General features: G+C 48.5%; 1 protein-coding gene across 3 annotated transcripts in view; it reads right to left on the minus strand.

Annotated features, from left to right (window-relative positions):
• Window positions 1–20,309, minus strand: part of PLEKHM1 (pleckstrin homology and RUN domain containing M1) — a 50,533-nt gene that overhangs the window by 18,114 nt on the left and 12,110 nt on the right. For 2 of the 3 annotated variants that reach the window (XM_062175758.1, XM_062175759.1), the window contains 2 exons: window positions 18,115–18,741; window positions 8,318–8,723 (listed from right to left, as the gene is read on the minus strand). In XM_062175758.1, coding sequence (XP_062031742.1) covers window positions 8,318–8,723; window positions 18,115–18,741 — 1,033 coding nt within the window. Of the gene's footprint in view, window positions 1–8,317; window positions 8,724–18,114; window positions 18,742–19,904; window positions 20,301–20,309 lie in introns of those variants that run through there. The other variant, XM_062175760.1, reaches the window with a different exon arrangement.

Below are 20,309 nucleotides of genomic sequence, written 5' to 3' on the forward strand. Positions count from 1 at the left end.
TGTTCATTCCTTTCTACTGCTAAACTATATTCACTGTCTGCACAGGTCATGGCGTGCTGGTCCGCTCATCCATTGATGGACATTTCGGCTGCTTCCAGTTTTTGGCTGTCTTGCAACTATGGCCATTCATGTGCAAGTCTGTGTGTGGCCTTATGTTTTCATTCTCCTGAGTATACTCCTAGGAATGAAACTGCTGGGACACAAGGATCTCTGTGTTTAGCTACTCAAGGAACTCCCAAACTGCTTTCCAGAGCGGTTACTCCATCTTCCCCTCTGATGTTTGTTACAGTCTTTTAGATTATGGGCATCCTGACTGCTGTGAAATGCTGGCCACTGTGGTTCTGATTTGCATTTAACTGTTGTCTAATTCATTAAGCATCTTTTCAAGTGCTTATTGACCATTCATACATGCTGTTTGGGGAAAAAAACATCAATTCTAATCCTTTGCCCATTTTCAGACTGGGCCTCTCTGTTGTATGTTACAGGTTGAACTGTGCTGCCCCAGACAGCTGGAATCCTAACCTTCAGTACCTCAGAATGATGTGACCTTATCTGGGACTAGAGCCCTTGAATGTGTAACTACTGGAGGAGCCTGGCCCCTCATAGTGTCACTGATGTCCACATCAGAAGAGCAGACGTGCAGAGGGAGGGGCATGGGGTGACAGGATGGGAATGGAGAACTGAGTTTATAAGCTAAGGAACATCAAGCATTGCCAGCAACACCAGAAGCTCAAAGAAAGGTGTGGAACACATTCTTCCTTAGACTCTCCAGAAGAACTAACCCGGCTGGCATCTGCATCTCAGACTTGTAGCCGCCAGAACTACCAGAGGGGAAGTTTTCCTGTTTGAAGCCATCCAATGGATGGTGCTTTGCTATGCGTGTCACAGGATACTAGGCAAATTATAAGGTTCTTCTTTTTTAAAAAAAAATTTACTTTTGAAAGGCAAAGACAGAGAGAGGGGGCGAGGAGGAGGGAGAGAAACACACACACCATGATGTGTCAATTTGGGTGGCTCCTGGGGATACCTACAACACTGAATTCTGATCAGCTCTCTCTAGGTCTTGATGACCCAGGGACTCCCTGAAGAAAGCAGGTGAGTGGAGCAGCCTCCAGCAACCACAAGACTGTCCTGGCAGCCTCACACACACCTGAGAAGCATATGGTCTCCAGCCCCTGCTAATGGCCCTCTGGGAGAGACTGTAATCCCTTAAGATTCAGCCTGGGGTCCCCCATCACCTCCTCCATGTGTATCACCCCATCTACCCCCCCCCCCCCCAAGCTGGGCTAGGGGTCCCTACTGGGCTCCCATGACATTCTGGCTCATCCTCCTCCTAGAATCTATAATGCTGTGGTCATTTTTTCTTGGTATTTCTAGCAAAAGTGGCTATCCAGAGCCGTCCAAGATGAGAGCATACCTTGAATACCTGAGTATTTATAGGCTGTGTCCGCCTATAATGCTGACACTCTATATGGGCACCAGTTCATGTTTTGGCTGCTCCATTTTCAATCCGGCTCCTTGCTAATGGCCTGGGAAAAGCAGCAGAAGATAGCCCAAGTTTTTGGGCCCCTGCCCAATACATGGGAGACCCAGATAAAGTTCCAGATCCTGGTTTTGGCCTGGCCCAGCCCAACTGTTGTGACCATATGGAGAGTGAACAAGCAGATGGAGTATCTGTCTCTTTCTAACTCTTAATTTCAAATAACTAAAAAATTTAGATTAAAAAAAAAAAAAAACGTGGTTGGGGAAACTGGAAGGAAAGAAGCAAAGCTGGCTGAGAAGACTGTGGATGTCCTCTGTGGGGAGGACTTCTCTCAGAGGGGACAAAAGGCATTGCTCAGTCTGGTCCTCTGACCACGCAGCAGCCACCAGGACATGACACTCTAGGGAGAGCCTTGGCCCCTTAGTAACAGGGAAGACATTAGTCCCCTAGAACTTCCACACAGGCCTAGACAAAACTCTGAGCCTATGTGCTGCCCCGCTGGGGGTGGCGAGGAGAAGGCGTGCACACACAAATGTGAGCACCATTGTTTCTCTTTCCTTTCCCCTCTCCCTACCACCTTCTTCAGCCTGCTCATGCAGGGTCCCATGTCTGGCCAGCTCTTGACCCTTTAACAAGTAGCAGGGGTGGGGAGTAGAGGGGAGGGAGTCATTCTTGAACAAGGATCCATACCTGCCACCAGGGTCCCAAGACAGAGGACTGACACCTTCAGTTACTAAAGGTATCATGACTCTGTACACAATGGCAAGTCCTGAGCAGAAGTCTGGGGAGAGAGATGCTAAGCTTCTGGACCACTTTCTAAAGGGCTACATGCTTTGGCCATGCTGCCCTCATTGTACCAGGCAAGGGGGCTGTCTGTGCCCATAACTGAGGGAGAGGATCCCATGCCATATGCAGGTGACCCATGGGGGCAGTTAACAAGGCCAAGTCTTAGTCACCCTCGAGAGCTCCTCCACTCCTTGTCTTATTTTCCCGCACTTAATGTAAGTGTAATTATGATCTGGGTCACTCTTTGTCTGACCCAGTGTTTGTCTCCAAAGGGCAGGGCTCTTGTCTGTCCTGTTCCATCACTGTGCCCCTAGCACCTAGCATGGCGCTTGGCTAATAGTAGATGCTTTGTGTCAAATTAATCAAAAACACTTAAAAAAGAAAAGAAAGACAGACTGAATGGCTCTGAGAACTATAAAGCTTGACAATGACTCCAACTCCCCCCAACTCCAATGTTAAACAAAAACTTGTGACCAACACAGAAAAATGAGGATTACAGGCACAGACGTGCAGGGCACAGCCTGGGATTGTTCCAATGCAGGGAGCTCACCAGGCCTATGTGAGCAGGAGGCTGGTGACTGTCTATCGAGAGGGGCAATGAACAAATCCACAACTCCAGTGTGAGACAGACGCAGGAAGGAGGCAGCACCCAAGGCTCTCCCAAGAGATTCAGCCACCGAGTACTTTTATTCCATGTTTCCCTGGTGACCTAGCGATCAGACTTCCCTGAGGCTGGCCAAGAGGTGGGCCTGCCCCAGGCAGACCAACCTGACCACCTGGTCCACTTGATGGTACACTTCTCAAAGTAAACTTACAAGCTGGCCTCTCAAGAGTCTCTCGAATGTTCAAGAACTATTAATGGATGTCTACTCTCTCCCGGGCACAGTGTTCAGTGCCAACAATCCAGAAGTGAGCATGGTCCTATGTACCATGCAGTTAATCCTTGAGTGAGGAAGACAGAAAATAAACAAGGAGCAAATAAAAAGATAATATGATTGTACATGGTGATGAATGTTTTAAACAAGCAGATCAAATGCATATGACAGTCACTGGGGATGGTGCCTTTTAGTCATGGGGATCAGGGAGGGCTGAGACAACAAAGAGGAAGAGGAGTGAGTCAGGAAAGCATTCCAGACAGAAGAAATACGGAAGGTGAAAACCCCAGGCTGGAGCAGCCTGCTTTGTCTAGGGAGCCACAAGGAGGTGGGAGGGCCAGGACTCTGTGAGCAGTTGATGAGTTAGCTGCCCTCTCCTGTCAGCTCTGTGGCCTTGGCAAGATAGGCTGTCTGAGCCTGCAAGGCAGATGCCAGACCCCGGGCAGGAGCGAACCCAGCACAGTCAAGGCCACTCTGGGGAGCCCTGTCAGGACACTATCCCTACGGGGCACCACTCTGGGATCCGCAGATGCTTTCTGCAACTTGCAGTTTGGCTTGACAGCTGCCTGGCTACAAGCTTCAGGGTCCCACGACATTGGCCTTTGTAGATCTGACCCACACTTGCACAGTGGCTTGGTTATACAGCCTATTCAATGCGGCTAGGACAGTCAGAGGCACCCTTCTGGAAAAATAAGAACTCTGATTCCTATTTCATACCATACACAAAAATTAATTCTGGATACATCATAAACCTAATTGTCAGAGGCAAATTATTAAAGTTTCTGGAAGGAAACAGAATATCGTCAGGTCATTGGAATGGACGAAAATTTCTTAAATGGGACCAAAAAAAAAAAAAAAAAAAACCATGCAGACCACAAACAAAAAGATTGATCAGTTGAACATCATTAAACTTAAGAATTGCTTTCAACAAAAAATGACATTTAGATACTTAAAGGCAAACCACAGACTAGAAGAAGACATTTGCTATATACATGTCCATTTTTCTTTTTCTCTAATGAAAGATTTAATCTGGAGGGGGCATTTGGCCTAGTGGTTAAACCGTAAGTTGGGATCTCAAATCGCAGTGCCTGGGTTCAAGTCTGGACTCCATTCCCAACTCTAGCCTTCCTGAGATATGCCCTGGGAGGCAGCAGCAATGGTCTTGCCACTCATGGGGGAGACCTGGACGGAGTTCCCAGCTCCTGGCTTCAGTCTGCCCCACCCCTTGCTGTTGTGGGAATTTGGGAAGTAAACAAGTGGATGATAGCTCTCTCTGTCTGCCTCTCTCTCTGCTTCTTAAATATTATATTTAAATAAAAATAAACATATATTCATAATATATAAACAGCCCCTACAAATCAATACAGAAAACACACACAACTAATTTAAGGTGATGACTTGGATACCTCACAAAACAAGATCAAACTGCCAGTAAGCAAATGAAAAGAGATCAATATTTTTAGTAATTAGAGATATGCAAATTAAAGCCAAGATGAACTACCACTTCTCACCTACCAGATATCTATAATGCTTAAAAAAAAAAAAAAAAAAAAAAGCCGGCGCCGCGGCTCAGTAGGCTAATCCTCCACCTAGCGGCGCCGGCACACCGGGTTCTAGTCCCGGTCGGGGCACCGATCCTGTCCCGGTTGCCCCTCTTCCAAGCCAGCTCTCTGCTGTGGCCAGGGAGTGCAGTGGAGGATGGCCCAAGTTCTTGAGCCCTGCACCCCATGGGAGACCAGGATAAGCACCTGGCTCCTGCCATCGGAACAGCGCGGTGCGCCGGCCGCAGCGCGCCTACCGCAGCGGCCATTGGAGGATGAACCAACGGCAAAAGGAAGACCTTTCTCTCTGTCTCTCTCTCTCACTATCCACTCTGCCTGTCAAAAAAAACAAAACAAAACAAAAACCTAATAAAAAAAAAACAAAAAAAAACCACCAGACAACCTTGGTGAGGTTATGAAGAAATACAAGTACATGGTTGCTAAGAATATAAACTAGGACAGCTGCTTTGAAAACAGTTTGGCAGTGCCATAGTTATTATATTCCAAAAATTCTACTCCAAGTTATGCATCCAAGAGAATTAAAAACACATGCTCATAAAAAAGTTGCACACGAATGTCCATACAAGCATTCTTTGTAAGAGCCAACAAGTGGAAATAACCCAAATGTCCACCAACTGATGATGGAATACACAACAGAATATGACTCAGCAATAAAAAGGAAGCAAGAACTGACGCAGCTGCAACGTGGATGAACCTTAAAGATACCACAGTGAGCACAGCAGCCAGTCCCAGAACAGCACACGCTGTGTGACTCCCCGTGTGTCAGGTGTCCAGAACAGCACACGCTGTGTGACTCCCCGTGTGTCAGGTGTCCAGAACAGCACACGCTGTGTGACTCCCCGTGTGTCAGGTGTCCAGAACAGGTAAACCCTCTAAACAGAAAGCAGATCAGTGGCTTTCAGGAGTTGAGGAAAGTGAGCTAGAAGGAAAGATGGATGAGGAGTGACTGCTAATGGCTAAGTGCAGGGATTGAAAATATTCTATGGGGCTGGCACTGGGTAAAGTGGGTAAAGCCACAGCCTGCAGTGCCAGAATCCCATATGGGCACCGGTTTGAGTCCCGGCTGCTCCACTTCCAATCTAGCTCTCTGTTATGGCCTAGGAAATCAGTAGAAGATGGCCCAAGTCCTTGAGCCCCTGCACCCACATGGGAGACCCAGAAGTTCCCGGCTCCTGGCTTCAGATCAGCACAGCTCCAGCTGTTGTGGCCAATTGGGGAGTGAACCAGTGAATGGAAGATCTCTCTCTCTCTCTCTGCCTCTCCTTCTCTCTTTCTATAACTCTTTCAAATAAACAATCTTTAAAAAAAAAAAAAAGAAAAAAAGATATAAAATATCCTTAAATTAGATGGAGGTGATGGTTACACAGGCCTATGAATTTAATAAAAAACACTGAATTAATTAGGTAAATTGTAGAGTATGTGAATTATGTCTCAGTATAGTTCTAAGAGAGGGGGCCATGCCTCTGCCAGAATATGTCAAGGCTCTGGCGCATCCTGAGGTGTATTTTCTTTTTAAAGATTGACTGATGTATTTTAGAGGTAGAGTGACAGAAAGACAGAAAGGGGGATCTATCTTCCACTGGTTCACTCCCCAGATGGTCACAACAGCTAGGGCTGGGGCAGCTTGAGGCCAGGAGCCAGGAACTCCGTCTAGGTCTCCCATGTGGGTGGTAGGAACCCGAGTACCTGAGCCACCAGCAGCTCCTTCACAGGCGCATTTGCAGGAAGCTGGACTGGAAGCAGAGCAGCTGTGACTCACACTGGTGCTCTGGTAAGGGACACTGGCACTGCACTGTGCCATGCCTGTCCCCCAGCCCGAGTTTTATTTAGAAGCTATTAGCTGGAGAGTACATGAGTATAGATGGAGTTTAAAGATTTTATCCTAACACAAAGCCCAGACCACAGCTGGGATAAGCTCTGAGTTTTGTATGTTTGGGTGGCCCCCATGTTGTATCTGAGCATCTGCCCTCTCTCACCGTGCCCTGGATAGGCAGCTGGGGCTTGGATTATAAAAGGAGCAGACCCACATAGATATCTTTCCTACCCACACTCAATGTGAGTCAGTAACTGTCTGGGAAACCTCAAAGGCCACAAATGCCAAAGGCGAAAAGCCCGAGTTCCAGCTTGTGACTTGGTGTTTCGCTGGACCACTAGTTCTCAAGGCTGTCCACCTCAGTTCTCTCAAGGAGATGCCCAGGGCTGGCTCCCAATGCGTTACCAGCAAACTGGACTGGCTTATTCCAGAACAGCCCCATCCAAAAGAAATATAGTATGAGCTGCATATAAAATTTTACATGTTCAGGGTTAGTGCCGTTTGGCAGTGGGCCAAGCTGTTGCTTACAGCACCATCATTTCATATCAGAGGGTCAGTTCTAGTCCCAGGTATTCCACTTCTAATCCAACTTCCTGCTAATGCATCTTGGAAAGCAGTGGATGATGGTTCAAGTGCTTGGGTCCCTGCCACCCATGTGGGAGACCCAGATAAGAGTTCCCGGTTCCTGGCCTTAGCCTAGCCCAGCCCTGGCTGTGCTGTAGCCGTTTGGGGAGTGAACCAGCAGATGGAAGATCTCTCTCTCTCTCTTCATAGATTTGCCTTTCAAATAAAGAAATAAATCTTAAATCTTATTTTTTTTTCACGTTCTATTTAGTCACACTAAAAACGAGACAGATCAGGGCCGACGTTGTAGTATAGTGGGTTAAGCCACTGCTTGTTCCAGTCCTGGCTGCTGCACTTACTACCCAGCTCCCTGTTAATGAGCCTGGGAAACCAGAGGAAGATGACCCAAGTCCTTGGGCCCCTGCACCCATGTGGAAGACCCGGAAGAAGCTCCTGGTTTCTGGCTTTGGTCTGGCCCAGCCCCAGTCATTGCGGATACTTGGGATGTGAACCAGCAGATGAAAGATCTCTCTCTCTGTTTCTCCCTCTCTCTCTAATAAACAAATCTTCAAAAAGAGAAGAGAGAGATGAAGCTAATTTTAGTATCCTATTTACTCCAGTACATCCAGAACTTTCATTTTAACAGGTAACCAATAAAAAATTATTACTTAAAAGTTTCACATTCTTTTTTTTTTCAATCTAAGGTGGTACTTGTTTTACATAGCACATCTGATTTTGGACTGGCCACTTTTTAAGTGCTTAATAGCCACGTGTGGCCAGTGCCTGTGATATTGCACAGTGCAGTTCTAAAAGTTGGATCATGTCAGGAAATGAGTATTTCCAAAGCCTGGCACTTTGTAAAACTATTAACTGAATGATAACAAATACTAAGGAGGAAACCGACATGCAAGGAGTGAAGTGACCAGCCCAAGGCCTTATGCTGGTGAGTGGCAGTGGTTAGAAGGTGGACATGATCAGATGACCATGACCTTCTCCACAGCAGATGTGCATATGACAGGAGACTCGTGGGAAGTGATCGGCATGGTGTCTGGCCCATCCGCACCACTCACACACCAAGAAACACGAGCTCCGTATCACACTGCTAACACCACCACCACTCAGAGAGGGAGTTCAAGGGGAAGACAGCAGAGAGCACTCGGTCTCTAGCTGGGACAACCCTGCACCAGCTGAGACATTTCCCCAGGATTTCTCCTAAACAACTTGAGCCACTCACCGGACTGGTAGGAGAAGAAACCGTCAGCTTCAGTCCAGCTCCATCATCCTGCAGAGCCTTCTGCTGGCCACTCCCTTGGCTGCCTGCTCTGGCTGTCCCTTTCACCGGACAAGCAGGATGCTTGCTTGAAGTGCTCCCCGCAGAGACAGCTTGAGCAGTGCCCAGCTGTGGCTGGTCCAGGGTGCCAGGTGCCTGGGAAAGCGGCTCCTGCTTGTGGGCACCATCTTGGGTCTCAGAGGATGCTTCAGCAGGAGGGGGCTCCGCAGACACATCAAAGTGCAGGTGTGTGCTGGTGGCGAGGCCATGGAGGAAGGGCGAGGCCTGGAGTGCGGGGATCTCTGGCTCTTGGCTCGGTCCCCTGGTTGGCACAGAGTTTACCTGGGCTTTGCTGAATTCCGACAACACCCTAGAAGTTTTTCAACAAAGCAACCGGTATGACAAGTTGTCAACAGCAATGCCCAAGGCCACAGTAAGAATGGTAAGAATGGAAAACTGCTGCTTTGTGATTAAAAAACAAACAGAAACAACACTCCTTTAACCATCCACTGTACAACCCAGCTCCCACACAACCCTCCTCAGACACCCCTGACAAAGGTTCTTCCCAGCCAGGAATGAGGCATACTGGGTAAACAGGTGATCTGTGGAGCCCAAGATCTTGGCAGAAAACAAGGGATCAATGTGAGAGACGGGAGCTGACTGCCATTCTGAATAGGCTGGTTGTGGCCCAGGAGAGTTTATTCAACCACACAAATGGTTGTGTGGGCAATCAGTTCTCCAATGCAGTTTATGGCAGAGCCTCCCTGAGCAGAGTGAGGTGTCCCGAAACATAAGCAACTGGGGCACCAAAACTCTGCTCCTTGGGACAGGGACAGATGAAGTGAGGATGCAATTTGTCCCTGGGACAGCAGGGCTGGGGTGAGATACAAGGGCTGGTCCCCACTGTGCTGGCCTGGGTGTGGAGTCAGAGAAACTCATATTCCCAGAAACTGCTGCTGGAGCTCAGGATTCTATACCAGGTGTGTGGGCACATATAAAGTGCACACATATAAAGTCCCCCTTCTGGTGGGACTGCTACTCCCTTTCCCCTCAGTCATACCTCCTGGGGCCACAGGGAGCCAATGTTACTGCCTTGACTACATAGACACACACACACTCACACACAGCAAATGACTAGGCCTTGTGGAATGTGCCTTGGCTATTGACTGCTTCTCCTCCCACAAGGCTTCTCAGAACCAAAATTCCATTTCTAAAATAAACTAATTTGTTATCTCCTCTTTTGCTTATAAAACCAGTGGAATATGCCATGGACAAACAGGTTTAGATGGGAACAGCACTGTCTGGAGCCCAAAAGACTGCACACATTGGCTCTCTTGGCTTCCTCTGGGTCCAGAAGACACATTCAGCTGCCCTGCAGTTGGGTGATAGAAAGGAGGATTTTAGAACGCAGGGTGCTAACCTTATCACTATCCCACAGAGCTCTGTTCTTACCTATACCATCATAACCCCAAACACTTCAAGATATGATTGTCAAGAATAGGTGACTTGGGGGCAGGCACTGTGGCACTGTGGTGTAGTGGGTTAAGGCCCTGGTCTGCAGCGCTGGCATCCCATATGGGTGCTGGTTTGAGTCTGTCTGCTCCACTTCTGATCCAGCTCCCTGCTAGTATGCCTGGGAAAGCAGTGAAGGATGGCCCAAGTGCTTGGGCCCCTGCACCCATGTGAGAGACCTGGAAGAAGCTCCTGGTTCCTGGCTTTGGATCAGCTCAGCTCCAGCCATTGTGGCCATTTGGGGAATGAACCTCTCTCTCTCTCTGTCTCTACCTCTCTCTGTAATTCTTTCAAATAAATAAAATAAAATCTTTTTTAAAAAATAAAAGAATAGGTGGCATGGCAGGTAAAACCACCACCTGTGATATCCTATACGGGCACCGGTTCAAGTCCTGGCTGCTCTCTGTCCAGCTCCCTGCTAATGGTCTGGGAAAAGCAGTGCAGGATGGCCCAAGTGCTTGGGCCCCTGCCACCCACATGGAAGATCTGGAAGAAGCTTCTGGCTCCTGGCTTCGGCCTGGCCCAGCCCTGGCCATTGCAGCCCTCTGGGAGATGAACCAGTGGATGCAAAATCTCTCTCTGTCTCTCATTCTTTCTCTGTAGCTCTTTCAAATGAGTAAATGAACAAATAAATGAAGCTCTAAAACAAAAACAAAACAAAAAGAATAGGTGTCCAACCCACAAATTTATGAGTCACTGATTTTCAACAAGCACACCAAGACATCGCACTGGGGAAGAAAACGGTTTTTTCAACAAGTGGTGCCGGGGTAAGTAAACAGTTACATGAAAAAGAATACAGCAGGACTGCCTGCTCACACCACACACAAAGCCAACTCAAAATGCACCAAACATCTACATGTAAGAGCTAAAACTACAAAGCGTTTTGAAAGAAATATAGGTATAGATTTCATGTCTTTTGATTAGGAAGTGGTTCCTTAGATGTGATACCTAAACCATACGCAACTAATAAAAAAGTTAAGTTGGACTTCATCAAAATTAAAAACTTTTGTGCTTCAAAACATATTTTTTTTTAAAGATTTTGCCTTTTATTTATTTATTTATTTTTAGATTTTTTTTTTTTGACAGGCAGAGTGGACAGTGAGAGAGAGGGACACACAGAGAAAGGTCTTCCTTTGCCGTTGGTTCACTCTCCAATGGCTGCCACGGTAGGCGCACTGCAGCCGGCGTACCGCGCTGATCCGATGGCAGGAGCCAGGTGCTTTTTCCTGGTCTCCCATGGGGTGCAGGGCCCAAGCACTTGGGCCATCCTCCACTGCACTCCCTGGCCACAGCAGAGAGCTGGCCTGGAAGAGGGGCAACCGGGACAGAATCCGGCACCCCGACCGGGACTAGAACCCGGTGTGCCGGCGCCGCAAGGCGGAGGATTAGCCTAGTGAGCCGCGGCGCCAGCCTCAAAACATATTATTAAGCAAGGGAAAAGACAACCCACAGAATGGGAGAAAATACTGTTTTCAAGTCACAGATGTCTAAGGGTCTATAACCAGAATAAAGAACTCTCATAATTCAATGACAAAAATACAACCAAATTTTTAAAATGGGAAAACTGAATAGATTTTTCTTCAAAGAAAGTAGACAAATGGCTAATAAGTTAATGAAGATTTCTGAATCATTAGCCATTCAGGAAATGCAAATCAGAACTACAATAGGATACATCAACAGGGATAGCTACAATCAAAAAGACAGTGAATAATAGGTGTTGCCAAAAATGCAGAGACACTGACTGGTATACATTAGTGAAGGGAATGTAAAATAGTACTGGTACTACATATCACAGAATTATATACTTTAAAATTGTGAACTTTGTGGTATATGACTCCTTTCTCAAAAACAAAAGAAAGTGACTAGGATCAGTGCTGTGGCACAGATCAGGTGCTGCCAGACTCCTCTATCAGGGCACCGGTTCAAGTCTTGGCTGCTCTGCTGCCAATCCAGCTTTCAGCTAGTGCACCTGGGAAGGCAGCAGAGAAAGGCCAGAATACCCGGGCCCCTGCCACCAACTGGGCAGACTTAGGTGCAGTTCCTAACTCCTGGCTTCAGCATGGCCGAGATCTGGCTGTTGCACCCAGTTGAGGAATGAACCAGCAGATGGAAGACCTCTCTTCCCTTTCTCTCTGATGCTCTGCCTTTCAAATTAATAAATAAATCTTTTTAAAAAATAGGTGACTGAATAGAGAAAGATGAAAAGGCATTTATGGAATAGTTATAGGGGTAGGCAAGTGGGTGCTGGCTCTTGCTCTACCATCTAAAAGCACACTGACGATGAGGGCAGGACAAACACCATAGCACAGCATGTTAAGCCTGTGACACTGCATCCCATACGGATGCCAGTTTGTGTCCTGGCTGTTCCACTTCTGATCCTGTTCCATGCTAATGTGCCTGGGAAGCAGAGAAAGGTGGTCCAAGTGGCTTGGGCCCCTACCCCCACTTGGGAGACCTGCATGAAGCCATTCTGGCTCCTGGCTTTGGCCTGGTCCGGCCCTGGCTGTTGGTGGCCATTTGGGGAGTGAGACAGTGGATGGAAGCATGCGCTCTCTCACTCGCTCACTCACTTTCTGTAACTCTTCCAAATAAATCAATCTTTTTTTTTTTTTTTTTTTGGACAGGCAGAGTGGATAGTGAGAGAGAGAGACAGAGAGAAAGGTCTTCCTTTTTGCTGTATGTTTACCCTCCAATGGCCGCTGCGGCCGGTGCATCGCGATGATCCGAAGCCAGGAGCCAGATGCTTCTCCTGGTCTCCCATGCGGGTGCAGGGCCCAAGCACTTGGGCCATCCTCCACTGCCTTCCCGGGCCATAGCAGAGAGCTGGCCTGGAAGAGGGGCAACCGGGATAGAATCCGGCGCCCCGACCGGGACTAGAACCCGGTGTGCCGGTGCCGCAAGGCGGAGGATTAGCCTGTTAAGCCATGGCGCCGGCCCCAAATAAATCAATCTTAAAAACAAACACATACACATAAAAATCTAGAATCTCTATTTGCAGGGAGTGGGCAAGGTTGAGTTCTGGAAACAAAGGGGTACTTTCCATAGGCAGAGAAGGAAAGAATATTTGCTAATCAATTATTTACATTCAGATCACTGTGACAGGATGTGGTCACTTTACAAAATGAACTGGCAAGGTAGATTTTTAACAAATGTCCCCTGTGAAGTCCCAGTTCTTTATGGCACCTGGGAGGCCACACAGTGAATAAGAAAGAGACTGCTCCCAAGAGCACCTGTCTCAGTACACTGCTGTGTGTCCCCTAAGATGGACTTCAATTCCCGTATCTGGAAAACAGGAATGGTAACTTATGACTGTGACAAAGATTAGGAAAGATAATACAGCCAAGTTGCTTAGTAGCAACTGGTACTCAATAAATACTAACTTCAATTTGTTAAAGTAGTTGCTCTTATCACTGATAAGATTGTTTCGTCTGGGCCAGCACTGCGGTGTAGTAGGCTAAACCTTCACCTGCTGCACTGGAATCCTATAGGGGCACCAGTTTGAGTCCCAGCTGCTCCACTTCTGATCCAGTTCCCTGCTGATGGCCTGGGAAAGCAGTGGAAGATGGCCCACTTGCTTGGGCCCCTACACCCAAAAGGAAGAGCCAGAAGAAACTCCTGGCTTCTGGCTTTGGATTGGCCCTGGCCCAGCCCCAGCTGTTGCGACCATTTGGGAGTGAACCAGCAGATGGAAGACCTCTCTCCTGTCTCTCCCTTTCACTTTCTGTAACTGCTTCTCAAATAAATAAATAAATCTTTAAAAAAAAAAAAAAAAAAGATTGCTTAACCTTTAAGTACAGAAACACAAAAATGTAGGAAAAAAACAAATTATTAAAGTACTAACAATACCAAAATGATTACCAATTATAAATGAAACCCAATCTGTAAGAAAGACTTTTAATGACAAAATAGACTATGTGCTAAGAACAAATGAGTGCTGATGCCTAAAGAAATGCCACCATGGGCTGGCACCGTGGCTCACTTGCTTAATCCTTGGCCTCCTAACCATATGGGCACCGGGTTCTAGTCCTGGCTGCTCCTCTTCCAGTCCAGCTCTCTGCTGTGGCCCAGGAGGGCAGTGGAGGATGGCCCAGGTGCTTGGGCCCCTGCACCCGCATGGGAGACCAGGAAGAAGCACCTGGCTCCTGGCTTCGGATCGGCCCAGCGCTGGCCATAGCAGCCATTTGGGGAGTGAACCAACGGAAGGAAGACCTTTCTCTCTCTCTTTCTCTCTCACTGTCTATAACTCTACCTGTCAAAAAAAAAAAAAAAAAAATGCCACCAGACAGCAAGAAGCTTCTCTGAGAAATTAGAGCTTCCACCAAATCAAAACAAAGGTCAAGATGAAATCAACCTCATAGAACCTCATGGGATTCAGCGACAGTCTCCAGGGCCCAGTGAAAATGAGAGAGACATGCATCAAATGGAATAAAAGTACTGGAGATGAGATTTTTGAACAAAAAGCAAAATACACAAATTTAAAGAATTTTGAAGAAACTGTAACAGAAATAAAACAAATGGCTACAATCTTTCCACTCTGTTTAGTTTAGGGCAGTGGTTTTCAAAAACTTTCTATTCAGAGCTGGCACTGTGGCACAGTGGTGTAAGTTAAACTGCCACTTGTGATGCGAGCATCCAATTTAGGAGTGCTAGTTTGAATCCCGGTTACTCTGTTTCCTATCCAGCTTCCTGCTGATGTGCCTGGGAAAGCAGTCAAAGATGGCCCAAGTGCTTGGGCCCCTGCCTCCCATGTGGGAAACCCAGAAGAAGCTCCTGGCTCCTGGCTTCCGTCTGGTGCATTCCTGGCAGTTGTGGCCATTTGGGGAATGAACCAGCTGATGGATGATCTCTATCCCTCTCTCTCTATAACTTTGCCTTTCAAAAATAATCCTTTTTGGCCGGCGCCGTGGCTTAACAGGCTAATCCTCCGCCTTGCGGCACCGGCACACCGGGTTCTAGTCCCGGTCAGGGCGCCAGATTCTATCCCGGTTGCCCCTCTTCCAGGCCAGCTCTCTGCTATGGCCCGGGAAGGCAGTGGAGGATGGCCCAAGTGCTTGGGCCCTGCACCCGCATGGGAGACCAGGAGAAGCATCTGGCTCCTGGCTTCGGATCATCGCGATGCGCCGGCCGCAGCGGCCATTGGAGGGTGAACCAACGGCAAAAAGGAAGACCTTTCTCTCTGTCTCTCTCTCACTATCCACTCTGCCTGTCCAAAAAAAAAAAAAAAAAAAAAAAATACACTCGGGCCAGTGCCGTGGTTCATTTGGTTAATCCTCTGCCTGCGGCGCCAGCATCCCATGTGGACACCGGGTTCTAGTCCCGGTTGCTCCTCTTCCAGGCCAGCTCTCTGCTGTGGCCCGGGAGGGCAGTGGAGGATGGCCCAAGTGCTTGGGCCCTGCACCCGCATGGGAGACCAGGAGAAGCACCTGGCTCCTGGCTTCGGATCGGCATAGCTCCAGCTGTAGTAGCCATTTGCGGGGTGAACCAATGGAAGGAAGACCTTTCTCTCTGTCTCCTTCTCTCTCACTGTCTATCTGTCAAATAAAAAAAAAAAATACTCTTTGTGGAGGCTCAGAGGCTAACTCCAGGTCCCAGCTCTCAGGACAAAATGCTGCACATGCTCATGCGTCTGTTTCAGAGTGGCCAGCTCCTCACGCAACTGTCCAGTGTTGGGCCACACATCCTGACCCCTGTTTGTAGAGAGCCCCACAATTCTCGAGACAATGCTTCCTACACAGGGCAGATGGTTGCTGATTCAATGACCTCACGCTGGAATTTCCTAATCACAGACTCGTGCGATAAAGGAAAGGTATATGACACAGAAGACTGGCTGGTCCTGGGGAGGCAGAGACACAGAGAGGGCTAAGACAAGTGAGTAAGCCCGAGTCAGGCTACAGGCCCATCTCTGGAAGCAGGGACCACTCCTTCCAACGTCTTTGATCTAAATCCCTCCATCTGACACCTACAAACTGCCTAACATGCTCGGAGCCATTTCTGGACCCTACCAGACATCCCCATGTGGGCAAGAACAGGCGTCTGATTTGATTTGCAAATAATCTTGCGAGGGAACCTCCAATTTAAAGATGAAGAAACAGGGCCTCAGAGTCAGCGATTTGCCCGACTACTAGACTTACAAGTGGTAGAACAGGACCTGAATCTCACTCTGCTTCAAGCCCAGTCCATACCACCACCCAGTTCTGGTGTTACTCCCACACTGGGTGGGGACGCTGGAGGAATCTGAATCGAGGTGAGGTGGAGGATGCAGGTGTGGAAAAGGAGGTCCTAATGGGGTTCAACTGAAGGAGGCCCGTAATAAAAAATTGTGATTTTTCACCTATCAGAAAAGCAAACACCGGCTGGCGCTATGGCTCACTTGGCTAATCCTCTGCCTGTGGCGCCGGCACCCCGGGTTCTAGTCCCGGTTACTCCTCTTCCAGTCCAGCTCTCTGCTGTGGCCCGGGAGGGCAGTGGAGGATGGCCCAGGTGCTTGGGCCCCTATACCCTCATGGGAGACCAGGAAGAAGCACCTGGCTCCTGGCTTCGGATGGGTGCAGCACTGGCCATGGTGGCCATTTGGGGAGTGAACCAACGGAAGGAAGACCTTTCTCTCTGTCTCTCTCTCACTGTCTATAACTCTCTGCCTCTCTCTCTCACTGTCTAACTCTGCCTGGCAAAAAATTAATTAATTAATTAATTAAATAAATTAAAAAAAAAAAAAGAAAAGCAAAGCAAATACCCAAAAGTCTGATAACGCCTTCTGCTGGCCAGGCAGAGAGGACACAGATGCTTCCTGGTGGGTAAACAGCAGTGTCTGTGACAAAGACAAAGGCATTCACTTATCTTTTGGCTCAGCGACTTTCTTCTGCGCAGTTTACAGAACAGAGACACTTGAAGAGAACTAACAGACCATGTATACAGACTATTTATGGAAACACTGAATTTCGGTGCTTATTACATACGGGACTGAGGAAACAGATGAAGGTACACATTCATACGACGGAACAACATGCAAAAGATAAAAAGAATGCAGAAGCTCTGATATGAAAGGTCCCTTTCAAAACAAGATACTGAAGAGTGAGTGTATGATAGTACTTCACAAAGTTTATATAAAAACGGAATTAAAAGATAAGTTTATTTTGGTGCAAAAGTATTTTGAAATTCATGCATAGTTTTTTCATTATACACATTTTCTTGAACATTCTGGACACTCGTCAAACATACTGCTTTTTGTGCAAAATAGGGAGAGTAAGAAATATGGAAGAAAATTTAAAAATCTGTACCCAGATGTTTGTTGCAGATACACTGAAAACTTTTGAAGAATATGCAGGAAATGAAAAATCCTGCTCATAGGAGTGGAGGGGAAGAAGGCCAGGTAAATGGGTGTCAGGGGTGGGAAGACTTTTCTTTTTTTTTTTTAGCCATAAAAATAGAGGATCTACTCAGAAAGTCATGTGTAAGGCTGTGAAGGCTCAGCACAGGCTCCCCCCCCCCCCGTCACACTGCTCTGTCCCACGCTGGCTGGGCCCCTTTTCCTACCACTTCCTCTCCTGTCATCCAGGTTGTGTGTCCCCCAGGTCTTCTGTGAGGTCACAACCTGTGTGCTATGCTTCATTGCACTGGGTGGGAGTTGGAAATACGCTGTGAACTCTTCATTTAATAATACTCTACCCAGAGGGGTTGGCGCTTGGCTTAGCGGGTAAAGCCGCTGCCTACGGTGCCAGCATCCCATATGGGCGCCGGTTCGTGTCCCGGCTGTTCCACTTCTGACCCAGCTCTCTGCTATGGCCTGGGAAAGCGGTGGAGGATGGCCCAGGTCCTTGGGCCCCTGCACCCACGTGGGAGACCTGGAGGAGGCTCCTGGCTCCCGGCTTTGGATCAGCACAGCTCCGGTCACTGTGGCATCTGGGGAGTGGACCAGCGGATGGAGGACTCTCTCTGCCTCTCCTCTCTCTGTGTAACTCTTTCAAATAAATAAATAAATCTTTGGGAAAAAAAAAATAATACTCTACCCAGGCCTCAGAGAGACTAAATGAGTTGTTAAAGGTCACCCAGGGGCAAAGTGGGGGCTTGCCTGGCTCAGAGCCCTAAATCCATCCCCTCACTGTGCCCAGGTTCCTCCATTATAGCTCCCTGCAACTCTGGCCTCTGAAGAAAACAGGATGTCTCCTTTGACCTTCCTTCTGCCTAACGACATTCAGTGACAGCCAGTGACATGAAACAGGAAGAGAGGAAAAAAGAGGAGGGGTACTTACTCTTGCAGGGACCGGTCTGAGTCATCAGCATTTGCTGTGCCCAGGTCTGAGTCGTAGGACATGGGCTCTTCAGTATGGTCCGGACTCTTAGAGCCATGCTCTTGGAGTAGGCAGCTATCGGAGTTTAGGCTGCAGGACAGCTGGGAGGAACTGGCCGTGTCCAGGCTGAGGGAGGAGGCAGTGAGCTTTCTGTTCCGCCGGACCTTGTGGCCCGAATGCTGGACTTCGATGTCCTCTGAGCCTGAGGAGTGAGAAATTGAATCCAGAGACTCCTTCCGCTGTAGTTCTGCACCAGAGGTAGTGACAGGTTCAAGCTCAGAGAGTGGGCATAGCCCAGACAGGGCCAATGGGGTGAGTGTCCACTCGTTTAAGATGGCGGACTTGTAGGAGAGTTCAAAGGACAAGGACGTTAATCCTTGCAGGAAGCTAAGGAGGAACTCGGCCTCCTCGGCATCTCGGAGCAGGGCTGAGGGCTGATAGTACTCGCATAGCCGGGCCTGCTCCTGGAGCAGCAGCTTCAGGTAGCACTCCATCAGGCCGTCATTGAGGGCCAGCCGCAGCCAGGCCCGGCAGCGGCCCACGTCCGTGTTCACAAAGACCAGGTGCTCCAATTCCGAGATGATGTGTCTGGGAAGGGGAGGACAGACTGTTTCAGGAAAACCGAGATGCCGTTTTATCCACTGGTTAGCAATAATTACTGAGTGACAATGCAGAGAATTAGGGAGCAGTGTTTTAAGGGGCATATAGGAATGTTAAGCTATAACCTGATTTTTTGAGGTTCGAGTTATGAAAGATAATTGTCACATTCATTACAACTATCCCTTGGACTTCTGACGTCATCTGCTCAATTAAGACATGTTTGCTGAGCCCTCAAGTGCAAGGTCAGCAGAGGTGGGAAATGACAGGATAACGACATGGCTCTGGCCTCAACCTAGGCACATGGGAGACAGCCGTTTTGTTGGTGGGGCTGCAGCGGAGGGTTTGGCAACTGTGTCTAGGCTGCAGAAAGAAAAATGCCACAGAAGGGCAGTTTCTGAACCAGGCCCTGAGGGGTTTCAAGAGGTAAAGATGGAAGGAGAACCTTCTAGGCACGAGGAACTGACAGAAGGAAGACCTAAAGGGTTGCAAAGAACACAAGCACTGCAATTGCAACGCGGAGGGAGAGTGGGGGATTCAGTTGTTGCGAAGCCAGGTAATGGAGGGTCTTGAATGTCCAACTGATAAGGCAAGCCAAGGCCATGGTGCGTCAGAACACGACTGCTAGATTCTGGGCCCCAACCTAGGGCATCAGACTTCAGGCTGGCATTTAGAAGCCTGTGGGCTATGGGTGTTTACACGGGAACGTGACTTGCCCACAATCGTGTACACTTTAGGGTGGACTCTGGATAGGGAGACCCAGGCCCAAGGGCGCCACACAGTTCCTGAAGCCCTCGGCGTGCTGTGAAGGCCCCTCCTCTGCACTACGGTCTTCTCTGGGAGTGCAGACCACATCCTGCTGGACTCACTGACTGAGCTCAGCAAAGGCTGACTGCTGCCCCACCTACGGAAAGGCAGAGTGCGATAAGGCATACAACAAGCCACTGTCACCCACAGAGAGAAAAGAACCTGACACAGGGGAGCAGAAGTGGGTATGGAAAGGGACTTTCAGACTGATGGTGGCCCTGACTAGCCCTCAGAGGCACAGTGCCAGCCAGCTACTTGCGCAAAAGCCCAGGCAGTTAGCAGCAAGGTGGGAAAGGTGAATATTCAGATGCTCTACCCAGGTTCCACTCTTCTGAGAAAGTCCATACCTCATTATGAGTATAATATTTGGAACAAAGATGTTCAAATATTCTAAGGCAGGCTTAGTCAACTTTTCCCTACAAGGACCAGACAGGAAGTGTTTCAGGTTTGCAGGCCATACCACCTCTGTTGCTACCACCTAACTCTTACAAGGTGTGGTCCAAAAGGCTGTTGCTGCTGAAGTCCACCAGCCCAGGGGCATAAAGCAGTCCCAGGCTTTTGTCTGAGGGCCGAGGGCTCAGGGCATGACGGCTGGTAGGGAGGCATGGTCCAGAGATGAACCTCTCTGTGAGCTACTCTCCACCCCGGCTCTAATGGAACACAGGCAGCTCTGCTGGCTTCCCATGCAGCTAGAGGGGAAGAGCCACACTCTAAGTCTCCGCCCAAAACAAAACCTCTCTCGCTGAGCTCAC

Source organism: Lepus europaeus, chromosome 18 (genome assembly GCF_033115175.1).
Source record: "Lepus europaeus isolate LE1 chromosome 18, mLepTim1.pri, whole genome shotgun sequence".
NCBI classification, from domain to species: Eukaryota; Metazoa; Chordata; class Mammalia; order Lagomorpha; family Leporidae; genus Lepus; species Lepus europaeus.